Here is a 16,658-nt window from a genome sequence, read left to right on the forward strand (position 1 = left end):
ATAAATATATTTTTTAATTGTTGTTTGTATGTGGCGCAACTATAATTTCATGCACTCTTAAACTGAGGTTATGTGTGTACAGTATGATACTTGTGGTGTTATTATTTTTATTTGTTTTAGATGTTCATTTTTTATTATGTTTTTTGCACTGCAACCTCAGAATTTCCCCACTGTAAGATTAATAAAGTCGATCCTATCCTAATAATCACAGATTGTATTAAATTCTGTAACAGTGTCTATTGAAGTATTTCATTTCGAGTTACTGCCAAAATAGGTCACAATGCAAGTAATGTTTTGTCTAAAAAAAATTATTAAATGTTTTATTAAATATTCTTAATTGTAATATTATATTTTTTTCAATTTAACTCAATTAAACTCAGCGTAACTTCCATAATAGATCATTCAAACAATCATACAAAACATAAAATCAGTGTACTTGTAAATAAAAACAGAATACAATGATTAGCAAATTCTTTTCAACTTATATTCAATTGAATAGACTGCAAAAACAAGATATTTAATGTTCGAACTGAGAAAGTTATTTTTTTATTATTATTTTTTTGTAAATAATCATTTAATTATAATTTAATGGAAGCAACACGTTGCAAAAAAAATGGCACAGGGGCATTTTGACCACTGTGTTACATGGCCTTTCCTTTTAACAACACTCAGTAAACGTTTAGGAACTGAGGAGACCAATTTTTTGTAACTTTTCAGGTGGATTTCTATCCCATTCTTGCTTGATGTACAGCTTAAGTTGTTCAACAGTCCGGGGTCTCCCTTAAGTTATTTTAGGATTCATAGTGTGTCACGCATTTTTAATGGGAGACAGGTCTGGACTACAGGCAAGCCAGACTAGTACCTGCACTCTTTTACTATGAAGCCACGCTCTTGTAACATGTGATTGGCATTGTCTTGCTGAAATAAGCAGGGGCGTCCATGATAAAGTTGCTTGGATAGCAACCTATGTTGCTCCAAAATCTGTATGTACTTTTCAGCATTAATGGTGCCTTCACAGATGTGTAAGTTACCCATGCCTTGGGCACTAATACACCCCCATACCATCACAGATGCTGGCTTTTGAACTTTTCGCCTATTACAATCCGGATGGTTCTTTTCCTCTTTGTCCGGACGACACAACGTCCACAGTTTCCAAAAACAATTTGAAATGTGGACTCGTCAGACCACAGAACACTTTTCCACTTTGCATCAGTCCATCTTAGATGAGCTTGGGCCCAACAAAGCGGCAGCGTTTGTGGGTGTTATTGATAAATGGCTTTCGCTTGGCATGGTGGAGTTTTAACTTGCACTTACAGATGTAGCGACCAACTGGAGTTACTGACAGTGGTTTTCTGAAGTGTTCCTGAGCCAATGTGTTGAAATCCTTTACACACTGTTGTCGCTTTTTGATGCAGTACCGCCTGAGGGATCGAAGGTCCGTAAAATCGCTTACGTGCAGTGATTTCTCCATATTTTCCATATCTTTTGATGATGTTACAAACCGTAGATGGTGAAATCCCTAAATTCCTTGCAATAGCTCTTTGAGAAATGTTGTTCTTAAACTGTTCTACAATTTGCTCACACATTTGTTCACAAAGTAATGACCTTCGCCTCTTCCTTGTTTGTTAATGACTGAGCATTTCATGGGAGCAACTTTTACACCCAATCATGGCACCCACCTGTTCCCAATTAGCCTGTTCACCTGTGGGATGTTCCAAATAAGTGTTTGATGAGCATTCCTCAACTTTCTCAGTCTTTTTTGTCACTTGTGCCAGCTTTTTTTGAAACATGTTTCAGCCATCAAATTCCAAATGAGTTGATATTTTGAAAAAATACTTTTTCCCAGTTTGAACGTTAAGTATCTTGTCTTTGCAGTATATTCAATTGAATACAGGTTGGAAAGGAATGGCAAATCATTGTATTGTGTTTTTATTTACCATTTACAAAACGTGACAACCTCACTGATTTTGGGGGTTCTAAATTAATTGGTGAAAATATATGAAAAATGTGTTATTTCTAAACAATATATTTAAAAAATACTTAATTAATATTTATAATATTTATAATATATTTTGATTAATTGTTTTGACTTTAAATTACATTTCATCACAAAAAAACATCATTATTTAAAGGGAAAATCCTTGTAATTGAGACCTCATCAGCATAAAAATGACAATATTGTAGCTATACGACAACTGTTTTTTGAAATATCATGTGTATTTGTGTTACCTTTCTACCTCTCAGGTGCGTGGCAGTCAGCGCACCGTGCAGTTAGAGACCAAATACATCGAGCTGATGGTGGTAAACGACCACGAACTGGTGAGCTTCACTGCGTCCACAGTCAAACGCGACTCTTTTATACACAAATAATAATTTAGCCAGAGCGTGGCCTAACTACAGCCAGCAGGTCAAATGCGTCCTGTTGGTGTCTCTCAGCAGTCTGATAGCTGTCATTTTGTCGCCGTCTGGTGGCTAAATTAGTACCTCAACTATTAATTGCACTGCATATTTTACATTACCCAATCCAAACAACCCTCCCTAGTCATGGTGCAGAAAAAAAATCAACCAGCAGAAACATGCTCTCACATAACACAACCTGCTGATTTAACTTTGTGGATATCATAAAAAAAAAATCCAAATTGCATCCCTTTATTTATTCCATTACAAGGAATCATGGGGAAAATACTTATCCATGTTTGGCATATTTTAGCTGCTTGATATTTCTGGTGGAGTAAACAAGGTAGGATTTGAACTTTCACATGCTCTTAACAACCAATTGTAATTATTAATTATATATCCGTTATAATTTTGTAATGATATGTACTCGTACATATATTTATGTATATGTGTGTGTATAAATGTATATTTATGTACATATACGTGCATATATGTACATACAGTATATACATATGTATATACTGTATATACTGTTTATATATATGTATATACTGTATATACTTATGTATATACATGTATCAAATGCAGAGAATAATTTTGCCACACCTAGTGTGGGTGTGTGTAACAATTATTGGTACTTTAACTTTATATGTGTATATATATATATATATATATGTATGTGTGTGTGTACATATATATATATAAATGTGTATATATATACAGTATGTACTGTATATATGTGAATATATGTACATATATAGATATATATATAGATATATATATAGATATATAGATATATGGATATATGTATACTATATATATATATATATATATATATATATATATATATATATATATATATATATATATATATATATATATATATATATATATGGATATATATATACTATATATATATGTGTGTGTATATATATATATAAATGTGTGTATATATATATACAGTATGTACTGTATATATGTGAATATATGTACATATATATATATATATATATATATATATATATATATATATATATATATATACATATACATGTCTTATTTGGATTATCCAGAGAATAATGCTCGATACCGTGGTAGAGCGTAATGTGTATGTGTGGGGAAAAATCACAATACTACTTCATCTCTACAGAACTGTTTCATGAGGGGTTTCCTCAATTGTCAGGAATCTTTTGTGATTTTTCCCCACACATATATTTATATGTATATATATATATATATATATATATATATATATATATATATATATATATATATGTATGTATGTATGTATGTGTGTGTGTGTGTGTGTATATATATATATATATATATATATATATATATATATATATATATATACACACACATATATATATATGTGTATATATACACATACATTACTCTGCATGCAGTCACAGTCAGCTTTCGGCACCCAGCCAAATGTTTTAAGTCTAATATGGCCCCCAGTCAAAAAGTTTTGACACTTCTGATTTAGACATTCAGCTCTTCTTTACTTTTTGTCTTTTTTTTTAATGCACTTTTTTTTTTTGCAGTTTGTCCAGCAGCGTCGGTCCACCTCTCTGACCAAGAACTTTGCCAAAGCGGTGGTGAACATGGCGGATGCGGTAAGTTTGAACGACGACAGGTTTTTTGTGCCCCAAAACAAGATCTTCTTTGTGGCCTTATTTCACTCTGTATTGTTACTCGTTGAACACACTATACGAACTACAATACTAACTGAATCCTGGTGAGTATAGTAATACTGTAATATTGTAATTTTATGCTATAGCTATAAAGATATAACATTTATAATTAATCAGTCCTACTTTGCAGGAATTAATGCACCTTTGCCAAGCCCAGAACCAATTATCAGCAGTAAAGGAAGTTTTACTGTATTACCCATGGCAACTAGTAGATTTAGTGCAAAAGCGTGAGTGTGTGCGTAAGAGACACAAACAAAAAAAACATGCAGTTCAATTATTTTTATACGCAGATATTAAGAAATAGTTTGTTATTAATAGTTACATTAATTATACTATGTTATTCTAATATATATGTATGTATCATTAATATTTGACAAGATTTGTATTTATTTAATCACGTAATACAAAAGACTACAATAGGCCTTTTTCCACCTAAGGTTTTGGTTCCTGGAACCTCTAGAGCAGGGGTGCCCACACTTTTTCTGCAGGCGAGCTACTTTTCAATTGACCAACTCGAGGGGATCTACCTCATTTATATATATCATGTATATTTATTTATTTATGAAAGAGACATTTTTGTAAACAAGTTAAATGTGTTTAATGATAATACAAGCATGTGTAACACATATAGATGTCTTTCTTTCACAAAGACAAGAATATAAGTTGGTGTATTACCTGATTCTGATGACTTGCATTGATTGGAATCAGACAGTAATGATGATAACGCCCACATTTTCAAATGGAGGAGAAAAAAAGTTGTCCTTTCTGTACAATACCACATGAAAGTGGTTGGTTTTTGGCATCTAATTCATCCAGCTTCCATACACTTTACAAGAAAAACATTGGCGGCAAATTCCGTAGCTTGCTTGATTGACATTCACGGCACCCGAGGGTCTTGTGAGATGACGCTGGCTGCTGCCAGTTCATTATTATGAAAAAATGACAGAGAGGAAGGCGAGAAACACTTTTTATTTCAACAGACTTTCGCGCCGTCCCTTCCGTCAAAACTCTAAAGGCCGACTGCACATTTCCTATCTTCACAATAAAAGCCCTGCTTCATGCTGCCTGCGCTAACAAAATAAGAGTCTCGGAAAACTGGCGTGCACATCACTTGTGCCTCTCGGTCATATTTTCATAATAATGATCTTGCAGCAGCCAGCGTCATCTCACAAGACCCTCCGGTACCGTGAATGTCATTTAAGTGACGTCTTGGTGAAGATTGATGATCACTAATTTTTAGGTCTATTTTTTTTTAAAAGCCTGGCTCGAGATCGACTGGCACACCCCCCGCGATCGACTGGTAGCTCGCGATCGACGTAATGGGCACCCCTGCTCTAGATCCTGGAACTATAGGTTCCCGTAGAATTGTGTGGTTTGTGTTTCCACAAACATGGCAGCACGGTGGCAGCATGGTGGAAGAGGGGTTAGTGCATCTGCCTCACAATACGAAGGTCCTGAGTTGTCCTCAGTAGTCCTGGGTTCAATCTCGGGCTCGGGCTCAAGATCTTTCTGTGTGGAGTTTGCATGTTCTCCCCATGACTGCGTGGGTTCCCTCCGGGTACTCCGGCTTCCTCCCACTTCCAAAGACATGCACCTGGGGATAGGTTGATTGGCAACACTAAATTGACCCTAATATGTGAATCTGAGTGTGAATGTTGTCTGTCTATCTGTGTTGGCCCTGCAGCCCGAATGCAGCTGTGATAGGCTCCAGCGAACCCCTGCGACCTAAAAAAAAGGGACAAGAGGTAGAAATGGATGGATGGACGGTGTTTCCACATTTCACAGTTGAGTGTAGTTTATACAAATCAGGCAAGTGATGTCTGGAGGAGTAGATGAGTATATATATTACTACACTGATACCATGTAAATAAAGTTATTCTAGTAAAAAGTAAGTAAAAGAATTATAAAGCAATAAAATAAAAAATGATATGGTTCATAAAAAGTTAGGCCTTTGTCCGCAATCGGTTTTAGTGTTAGCTTGTTAGCATTAGCGTTCTGTTCACTCGGGTTGAGGCTAATAACGACACAAATGCTGTGTCGCTGACTACTTTTACAACATGTAATAAAGCAAATAGTTAATATTTGATGTTATTTACATGTGTTCGATTGTGTACTGCCTCCTTTTTCACCCACATTTATCCAATGAGGTCAGAGTAGTAAGCAGCTGAAGTCATTGCTTCATACGCCTCGGTAAATATGTTTAATTATGTTTCATTAAAATTCCATCCATCCATCCATCTTCTGCTTATCCGAGGTTGGGTCGCGGGGGCAGCAGCTTAAGCAGGAAAGCCCAGACTTCCCTCACCCCAGCTACTTCGTCCAGCTCTTCCTGGGGGATCCCGAGGCGTTCCCATGCCAGCAAGGAGACATAGTCTTCCCAAAGTGTCCTGGGTCTTCCCCGTGGCCTCCTACTGGTCGGACATGCCCTAAACACCTCCTTAGAGAAACGTTCGGGTGGCATCCTGACCAGATGCCCGAACCACCTCATCTGGCTCCTCTCGATGTGGAGGAGCAGCGGCTTTACTTTGAGCTTCTCACCCTTCATTAAAATTATTTTAGCAAATTTTACATTGCAAAAATCGTGTTGAATTGAGAATCGGTTCTAAATGGAATAATCACTCCAGGAATCGTAATCAGATCAAATCGTTAGGTGCCCAAGAATACACAGCCCTGTTCAATAGTCAAGTGTTTTTATTCCAGATAATGTCCCATGTTTATAGGAAAAGTGTTAAAAAAAATAACTATGTCTGTGGGTTTTAAGAATTGACACGACCGTGACGCTGTTAAACAGAACTAAAAATATTACAAAGGGCATGTTGACTCACCACTGAATGAAAGGTTAGAAGAAACTAAGTATAATTCAAATTATGAGGCAATCCACGATGACGACAAAGATGATCAGCCGCTGAAGCCATAATCAACCGCATTCAGCGTTTATACCAGGGGCCGGCCTTGCGTACCGACATAATCATTTAAAACACAACACATACCATAAATCAGGGGTGCCCATTACGTCGATCGCGAGCTACCAGTCGACCGCGGGGGGTGTGTCAGTCGATCTCCAGCCAGGCTTTTAAAAAAAATAGACCTAAAAATTAGTGATCATCAATCTTCACCAAGACGTCACTTAAATGGTATTCACGGTACCGGAGGGTCTTGTGAGATGACGCTGGCTGCTGCAAGATCATTATTATGAAAATATGACCGAGAGGAAGGCGAGAAACACTTTTTATTTCAACAGACTCTCGCGCCGTACCTTCCGTCAAAACTCTAAAGGCCGACTGCACATTTCCTATCTTCACAATAAAAGCCCTGCTTCATGCTGCCTGCGCTAACTAAATACAGAGTCTCGGAAAACTGGCGTGCAAAAGCGATCCCTCAGAAAGCTGGCGTGCACATCGCTTGAAATAAAAAGTGTTTCTTGCCTTCCTCTCTGTCATTTTTTCATAATAATGAACTGGCAGCAGCCAGCGTCATCTCACAAGACCCTCGGGTGCCGTGAATGTCAATCAAGCAAGCTACGGAATTTGCCGCCAATGTTTTTCTTGTAAAGTGTATGGAAGCTGGATGAATTAGATGCCAAAAACCAACCACTTTCATGTGGTATTGTACAGAAAGGACAACTTTTTTTCTCCTCCATTTGAAAATGTGGGCGTTATCATCATTACTGTCTGATTCCAATCAATGCAAGTCATCAGAATCAGGTAATACACCAACTTATATTCTTGTCTTTGTGAAAGAAAGACATATATATGTTACACATGCTTGTATTATCATTAAACACATTTAACTTGTTTACAAAAATGTCTCTTTCATAAATAAATAAATATAAATGATATATATAAATGAGGTAAATCCCCTCGAGTTGGTCAATTGAAAAGTAGCTCGCCTGCAGAAAAAGTGTGGGCACCCCTGCCATAAATACTCCAGTCAGGAAATTATTCCATTACCCAGTCAGGCTGTCGCCGTGTGCGAGGTCTCACTCAAAGAGCTATACATGTGTCGACTTTCTCAAAAAATGAAGTTGTACTAAATATGAGGTGCTTCCAATTAATGCATCATTCTCTTTGTGAATTTGCGAAATAAAAACCCTGACTATAATTAAAACAATAACCTTCACTTTCTTAGGATAAAAAGTACAAACCCCAAAACCATGAAGTTGGCATATTGTGTAAATCGTAAATACATTTTAAAAAATACAATATTTTGCAAATCCTTATCCACCTATATTCAACTGAATAGACCTCAAAGCTAAGATACTTAACATTCAAACTGGAAAACTTAATTTTTTGCAAATATTAGCTCATTTGGAATTTGATTCCTGCAATTTCTTTCAAAAAAGCTGACACAAGAGGCATAAAAGACTAAGAAAGTTGAAGAATGCTCATCAAACATTATTTGGAAAATCCCACAGGTGAACAGGCTAATTGGGAACAGGTGGGTGCCACTATTGGGTATACAAGCAGCTTCCTTGAAATGCTCAGTCATTCACAAACAAGGATGGGGCGAGGGTCACCACTTTGTGAACACATGCTTGAGCAAATTGTCCAACAGATTAAGAACAACATTTTTCAACGAGCTATTGCAAGGAATTTAAGGATTTCACCATCTACGGTCTGTAATATCATTAAAAGGTTCAGAGAATCTGGAGAAATCACTGCACGTAAGCAATGATATTACTGACCTTCAATCCCTCAGGCGGTACTGCAACAAAAAGTGACATCCGTGTGTAAAGGATATCACCACATGGGCTCAGGAACACTTCAGAAAATCACTGTCAGTAACTACAGTTTGTCCCTACATCTGTAAATGCAAGTTAAAACTCTACTATGCGAAGCAAAAGCCAGTTATCAACAACACCCAGAAACCCTACCAGCTTCGCTGGGCCCGAGCTCATCAAAGATGGGCTGATACAAAGTGGAAAAGTGTTCTGTGGTCTGAAAAGTCCACATTTCAAACTGTTTTTGGAAACTGTGGACATCATGTCCTCCGGAACAAAGAGGAAAAGAACCATCTATTATGTTTTTATGCACCAATTACACAACGTGCCAACTTCACTGGTTTTGGGTTATGTACATGAAATAGACAAAAGTTGCACTAAAAACCTAAAATATTGAATTTGAAAATACAGTTTACAATCTGATGATGACTTCAACGTCCTGTGCAGATCTACAAGGAGCAGCTCAACACTCGCATCGTCCTGGTCGCCATGGAAACCTGGTCCTCCCAAAACCGCATCTCCGTGGGCGACGACGCTCTGCTCACGCTGCGTGACTTCATGAAATACAGGAAGGCGAACATCCGGGAGCGCTGCGACGCCGTGCACCTCCTTTCGTGGGTTGGCGCGCTCTCACTCACTGTTTGATGTTTCTGCTGGTTCATGTTCCTCCTGTCTCCTCGCAGCGGGAGGACCTTCATGGGCAGACGCAGCGAGGCCGCCTACGTCGGCGGTGTCTGCTCGCTCAGCAGGGGGGGCGGCATCAACGAGGTGAAGTCTTTCATGGCTTCCTTGCTCTTTTCCAAGCTTTTTCCCAGTCTAGCATTCTTTTGCAGTTTGGCGCCGTTGGCCCGGTGGCCATCACGCTGTGCCAGAGTCTGGGCCAGAACATCGGCATGCTGAGAAACAAGGACAGACCTGCTGCAGGTCAGATCACTGACTCCATAGCAACGCTCATACAGCACTTTCACCAAGGCACAAAACATTATTATTATTCATTATTATCCTCATTTAGGTCACTTTTATGCAACATCTCCATTTTATTGAGCTGTTTTAAATGTGTATTAAAAACCTGAAAAACAACTTTTTTTTGTAGTAATAATAATGTATTCATACATTTTTAGTGTTTATACAGTTCTTAATAAATATAATTATTTTCTAGGTAATTATTTTAACATAAATTGTATTTACATAGTTGTTGTTTTTTGAGGATTAGGTGCCTGAAATAAAATATTCGTATTTAATATTTTTTCCATTTGTGATAAATTTTGAATGAGAAAATAATACAATTCCATACTATAGTATATACCTTACAATGAATAGATGGGTATTTCATTGTCATAATTTTTTTGTGTTTTGTGAAGTAAAAATATTTTTATAAAATGTATATTTTTTAAAATAGAAACAATAAAATTAATTGTAAATTATTTGTCTTAAAATTGTTAACAGTAAAATATATGTATGTATATGTTTTTCTGATAGAAAATGTTTTTAAATTGTGTACATATTAAAATAGTACAATTTTAAACCTTTCATGATATAATTGTTCATATTATAATTCCTTCAAAACTTTTTTTAATTCATGTGTTTTTGTGTGGTAACAGTTTCTAAAAAGTATAGATTTAAATTATAATTTTACAGATAATTATGTCATTGTTTTCTTTAAATTTATGTATGTTTTTAATGAAATATAAATATTTTTAAATGTATACTTTATTTTAAAATAGGAGAACAAAAATAATGCAAATACTATTACATTATTAATAGATAATACTTGTATATTTTCATGTATATATTTTGTGTTATAAACATATTTTTAAAATGTATACATCATTTAAAGATACTATAAAAAAGTAAAATCAGAAATTATTTATAATATAATTTTTCATAATATTTTGTATAATTTTTTGTCTTTATTTTTTGTGTGTTTTTGGGTAAAACATTTTTAAAGTTACTTTAAAACAGTATTAAAATAATACATTTGTAAATTTTTTATAATAAAATTGTTCATATTATAGACAATTGTATTTTTTTAATTTTATTTATGTTGTTTGATGCTAAGATAAAAATAAAATAGCAACAAATAAAAGTACACATTAATTGTACTTGGAGATTACTCTGTGGCTGAATGTTTAATTGGTGTGCACAGGAGACTGCAGGTGTCCAGACCCGTGGTTAGGATGTATCATGGAGGACACCGGGTAAGAACAATGAAATAAATATGTGTACGCAAACTTTTGTCTGGTACTTTATTTTCAGTCTTCAGCAACTTTCTCTGACAACCTTATCTAACTGTATCATGTTTGTGTGTGCTGTATTTATCAGCTATTACCTGCCCAGGAAGTTCTCTCGCTGCAGTGTCGACGAATACCTTCGCTTTCTGCAACAAGGCGGCGGCAGCTGCCTGTTCAACAAGCCCAGCAAGGTGAGGCCATGGCAAGCTAAGGCAAGGCAACTTTATTTATATAGCACATTTGTAACAGTTTTTAAATTGGACCAAAGTGCTTTACAGGTTCAAAAAGCATAGAAAATGACAAAGAACATATACAATGAATGAGCTAAACAAGAAGGGAAAGATATATTCATGAAATAATCCTACAAATACTCACATATTAATTGAAATAAATAACATTTTATTTTCTTTATACAGCAATATTAAACAAATCATATTTATGTATTCATAAGCAGGCCACACATTTGAAGCTATAACGAGTTAAAGGCCTACTGAAATTAGATTTTCTTATTTAAACGGAGATAGCAGGTCCATTCTATGTGTCATACTTGATATTGCCATATTTTTGCTGAAAGGATTTAGTAGAGAACATCGACGATAAAGTTCGCAACTTTTGGTCGCTAATAAAAAAGCCTTGCCTTTACCGGAAGTCGCAGACGATGTGCGCTGGCTCTTCACATCCTCACATTGTTTACAGTGTGAGCCACCAGCAGTAAGAGCAATTCGGACCGAGAAAGCGACAATTTCCCCATTAATTTGAGCGAGGATGAAAGATTCGTGGATGAGGATATTGATAGTGAAGGACTAGAAAAAAAACAGGCGAGGGCAAGTGAGAGCGATCCGGATGTTTTTAGACACATTTACTAGGATAATTCTGGAAAATCCCTAATCTGCTATAGTGTTGCTTGTGCTTTAGTGAGATTAAATAGTACCTGAAGTCGGAGGGGTGTGGCCACGGGTGTCTTGACGCCAGAGTCTCTGAGGGAAGTCACGCAGCTGCACGGGCGGCGCAAGCTCCACTCATCTCCGGTAAGAGCCGACTTTATACCACAATTTTCTCACCGAAAACTGCCAGTTGACATGTAGTCGCTTGACCGCTCTGATCCATAGTAAAGCTTCACCTCCGGGAATTTTAAACAAGGAAACACTGGCTGTGTTTGTGTGGCTAAAGGCTAAAGGTTCCCACCTCCATCTTTCTACTTTGACTTCTCCATTATTAATTGAACAAATTGCAAAAGATTCAGCAACACAGATGTCCAGAATACTTTGCAATTATGCGATTAAAGCAGACTACTTATAGCTTGGATCGGGCTGGAAAATAATATCCGCTACAACCCGAGACGTCAAACGCACGCGTCATCATACCTCGACGTTTTCAACACGACACTTTGCGGGAAATTTTAAATTGCAATTTAGTAAACTAAAAAGTCCGTATTGGCATGTGTTGCAATGTTAATATTTCATCATTGATATATAAACTATCAGACTGCGTGGTCTGTAGTAGTGGGTTTCAGTAGGCCTTTAAACTATGCAAGCAAAAATGGTGGTGCAGTAACTTTTTGGAGGCGGAGCTTTTCATAAGTTTCTTTCTTCTGACTCCTAAATGTTGCAGCTGCTGGACCCGCCCGAGTGTGGTAACGGCTATGTTGAGCTGGGAGAAGAGTGCGACTGCGGCTCACTCGTGGTAAATTTCTCACTTAATCCACATTTTATCATCGTTGTGTCGTTTATGAATATTCAAGTTGGGCCTACAGGACTGCGCTCGCAGCGGCGCCAACTGCTGTAAGAAGTGCACGCTTACCCACAATGCAATGTGCAGCAACGGACTTTGCTGTCGCGACTGCAAGGTGGGTCGTGTTCACGTTACGGTGGACCTCGGATGTTCTTAATGTTCTCTCCTCGTGTGGCCGCAGTACGAGTTGAGGGGGACGACGTGTCGCGAGGCGGTCAACGACTGTGACATCCCCGAGACCTGCACGGGTGACTCCAGCCAGGTAAGACAACGAGATGGCACACTGCTAAAGGAGACCTCAGACATTTTATGTGTGTGTTTTAGTGTCCCCACAATGTCAACAAACTGGATGGCTACACATGTGAGGCAGGACAGGTAAAGTTACACACAGACATGCCCACTCTCTCTCCAGGTGTCTGCTAAACTTCATTGTGACCTTTAACCTCCTCCTCTTCTTCAGGGTCGTTGCTATGGAGGTCGCTGCAAGACCAGAGACGCTCAGTGCAGGAGCCTGTGGGGCTACAGTAAGGATGTTAGGTCGCCCTCTTGTGTCTAGACCAGGAATTGCTCACCTCTGTAATACTGTACTATCCATCCATCCATCCATTTATTACCCCTTATTCCCTTTGGGGTCGCTGGTGCCTATCTTAGCTACAATCGAGCAGAAGGCGGTTTACACCCTGGACAAGTAGGGCCAACACAGTTAAAGTTAAGTTAAAGTACCAATGATTGTCACACACACACACACACTAGGTGTGGTGAAATTTTTCCTCTGCATTTGACCCATCCCCTTGATCACCCACCTGGGAAGTGAGGGGAGCAGTGGGCTGCAGCGGTGCCACGCCCGGGAATCATTTTTGGTGATTTAACCCCCAATTCCAACCCTTGATGCTGAGTGCCAAGCAGGGAGGTAATGGGTCCCATTTTTTTAATAGTCTTTGGTATGACTCGGCCGGGGTTTGAACTCCCAACTTACCGATCTCAGGGCGGACACTCTAACCCAGGAGTCACCAACGCGGTGCCCGCGGGCACCAGGTAGCCCGTAAGGACCAGATGAGTAGCCCGCTGGCCTGTTCTAAAAATAGCTCAAATAGCAGCACTTACCAGTGAGCTGCCTCTATTTTAAAATGTTTTATTTATTTACTAGCAAGCTGGTCTCGCTTTGCTCGACATTTTTAATTCTAAGAGAGACCAAACTCAAATAGAATTTGAAAATCCAAGAAAATATTTTAAAAACTTGGTCTTCACTTGTTTAAATAAATTAATTAATTTATTTTTATTTTACTTTGCTTATTATAACTTTCAGAAAGACAATTTTTGAGAAAAAATACAACCTTAAAAATTATTTTAGGATTTTTAAACACATATACCTTTTTACCTTTTAAATTCCTTCCTCTTCTTTCCTGACAATTTAAATCTTCAAGTAAATTAATTTTTGTTTTATTGTAAAGAATAATACATACATTTTAATTCAATTCTTCATTTATGACATTTGTAATATTTGTACAATAAATTATTACTAAGTAAGGTTAAGGCTTTAGTAATAAAATAATGATTTTCTAGTTATTATGGCTTGCACCTAAATGGACACTTGGAAAAAAAAGAAAATAAATAACTACATTAATTAAGGAGTTATGATAAATTATGTATTGCTTTTCTCCAAGTTATTTTGTGTTGATCGACTTACTTCCCAATCATCTCTTCACCAAATATATTTTTCCCTCTCAGATTCCGCTGACAGGTTCTGCTACGAAAAGCTCAATGCAGAGGGCACTGAGAAAGGAAACTGCGGCCCCGAGCCCAGTGGTCAGGGATGGATGCATTGTAACAAGCAGTAGGTCAACCCTGCGGCCATGTTGAAACGGCAAAGAGCCGTGTACATTGGACTTCTTCTTCCTGTGCAGGGACGTCTTGTGTGGTCTGCTGCTGTGCACCAATGTGACCGACAAGCCGAGCGTTGGCGAGCTGCAGGGCAAACTCACGGGAATGACCATCTTTCACCACAACAGATACCTGGACTGCAGGTGAGCATTCACTGCATGGTTGGAGGAATGATGCATTCAAGGATACTGGCAAGTAAGGAATGGCCAACTTTGAGCGTGGCGGTGTAACCAAAAAGCATTGCACAAGAATGTAAACAAAAACATCCTGCCACTTTGTTTTTTAAACTACATTATCTTTTCGAAAACAAGACAAATCATTTGTGTTTTATTCTGAACTTTATCACAACATTTGTTGACCAGCTGAATTGCACAGATTGTTTTACAAAACCCATAACCAGTGAAGTTGGCACGTTGTGTAAATTGTAAATAAAAACAGAATACAATGATTAGCAAATCCTTTTCAACCCATATTCAATTGAATAGACTGAAAAGACAAGATACTTAACGTTCAAACTGGAAAACTTTATTTTTTGCTAATATTAGCTCATTTGGGATTTGATGCCTGCAACATGTTTCAAAACAGCTGGCATAAGTGGCAAAAAAGACTGAGAAAGTTGAGATATGCTCATCAAACACTTATTTGGAACATCTCACAGTTGAACAGGCTAATTGGGAACAGGTGGGTGCCATGATTGGGTATAAAAGCAGCTTCCATGAAATGCTCAGTCATTTATCAATCAATCAATGTTTATTTATATAGCCCCAAATCACAAATGTCTCAAAGGACTGCACAAATCATTACGACTACAACATCCTCGGAAGAACCCACAAAAGGGCAAGGAAAACTCACACCCAGTGGGCAGGGAGAATTCACATCCAGTGGGACGCCAGTGACAATGCTGACTATGAGAAACCTTGGAGAGGACCTCAGATGTGGGCAACCCCCCCCCTCTAGGGGACCGAAAGCAATGGATGTCGAGCGGGTCTAACATGATACAAACAGGGATGAGGCGAGGGTCACCACTTTGTGAAGAAATGCTTGAGCAAATTGTCCAACAGTTTAAGAACAACATTTCTCAACAAGTTATTGCAAGGAATTTAGGGATTCCACCATCTACGGTCTGTAATATCATCAAAAGGTTCAAGAGAAATCACCGCACGTAAGCGATGATATTACGGACCTTTGATCCCTCAGGCGGTACTGCGCCAAAAAGCGCCATCAGTGTGTAAAGAATATCACCACTTGGGCTCATGAACAGTTCAGCAAAGCACTGTCAGTAACTACAGTTCGTTGCTACGTCTGTAAGTGCAAGTTAAAACTGTTTTATGCAAAGCCAAAGCCATTTATCAACAACACCCTGAAACGCCGCTGGCTTCGCTGGGCCTGAGCTCATCTCAGATGGACTGATGCAAAGCGGAAAGGTTTTCTGTAGTCTTGACGAGTCCACATTTCCAAATTGTTTTTGGAAACTGTGAACGTTGTGTCCTCTGGACCAAAGAGGAAAAGAACCATCCGGACTGTTATAAGCGCAAAGTTCAAAAGCCAGCATCTGTCATGGTATGGGGGTGTATTAGTGCCCAAGGCATGGGTAACTTACACATCTGTGAAGGCACCATTAAGGATGAAAGGTTCATCCAGGTTTTGGAGCAACATATGTTGTCATCTAAGCAATGTTATCATGGACGCCCCTGCTTCATAGTAAAAGAGTGCGAGTACTAGACTGGCCTGCCTGTAATCCAGACATGTCTCCAATTGAAAATGTTTGGCGCTTAAAATATGACAACAGAGACCCCGGACTGTTGAACAACTTAAGCTGTACATCAAACAAGAATTGGAAATAATTCCACCTAAAAAGCTTCAAAAATAGGTCTCCTCCGTTCCCAAATGTTTACTGAGTGTTGTTAAAAGGAAAGGCCATGTAACACATTGGTAAAAATGCCCCTCTGCCAAAAGGGGCAGCTTTGGCTGCTGCCCCTGCGACCCAAGCCCAGATAA

The 16,658-nt window shown here is 38.1% G+C and overlaps 1 protein-coding gene across 1 annotated transcript in view; it reads left to right on the forward strand.

Annotated features, from left to right (window-relative positions):
* adam11 (ADAM metallopeptidase domain 11) overlaps positions 1-16,658 on the forward strand; it is a 39,376-nt gene that overhangs the window by 17,831 nt on the left and 4,887 nt on the right. The window contains exons 10-23 of the mRNA XM_061909648.1: positions 2,245-2,319; positions 3,948-4,019; positions 9,265-9,431; positions 9,501-9,585; positions 9,651-9,741; positions 10,964-11,015; positions 11,140-11,239; positions 12,660-12,731; positions 12,802-12,894; positions 12,961-13,041; positions 13,104-13,154; positions 13,240-13,303; positions 14,508-14,613; positions 14,684-14,803. Of these exons, the coding sequence (XP_061765632.1) occupies positions 2,245-2,319; positions 3,948-4,019; positions 9,265-9,431; positions 9,501-9,585; positions 9,651-9,741; positions 10,964-11,015; positions 11,140-11,239; positions 12,660-12,731; positions 12,802-12,894; positions 12,961-13,041; positions 13,104-13,154; positions 13,240-13,303; positions 14,508-14,613; positions 14,684-14,803 (1,229 nt within the window). The remainder of the gene's footprint in view (positions 1-2,244; positions 2,320-3,947; positions 4,020-9,264; positions 9,432-9,500; positions 9,586-9,650; positions 9,742-10,963; positions 11,016-11,139; positions 11,240-12,659; positions 12,732-12,801; positions 12,895-12,960; positions 13,042-13,103; positions 13,155-13,239; positions 13,304-14,507; positions 14,614-14,683; positions 14,804-16,658) is intronic.

This window comes from Nerophis ophidion, linkage group LG08 (assembly GCF_033978795.1).
Source record: "Nerophis ophidion isolate RoL-2023_Sa linkage group LG08, RoL_Noph_v1.0, whole genome shotgun sequence".
NCBI classification, from domain to species: domain Eukaryota; kingdom Metazoa; phylum Chordata; class Actinopteri; order Syngnathiformes; family Syngnathidae; genus Nerophis; species Nerophis ophidion.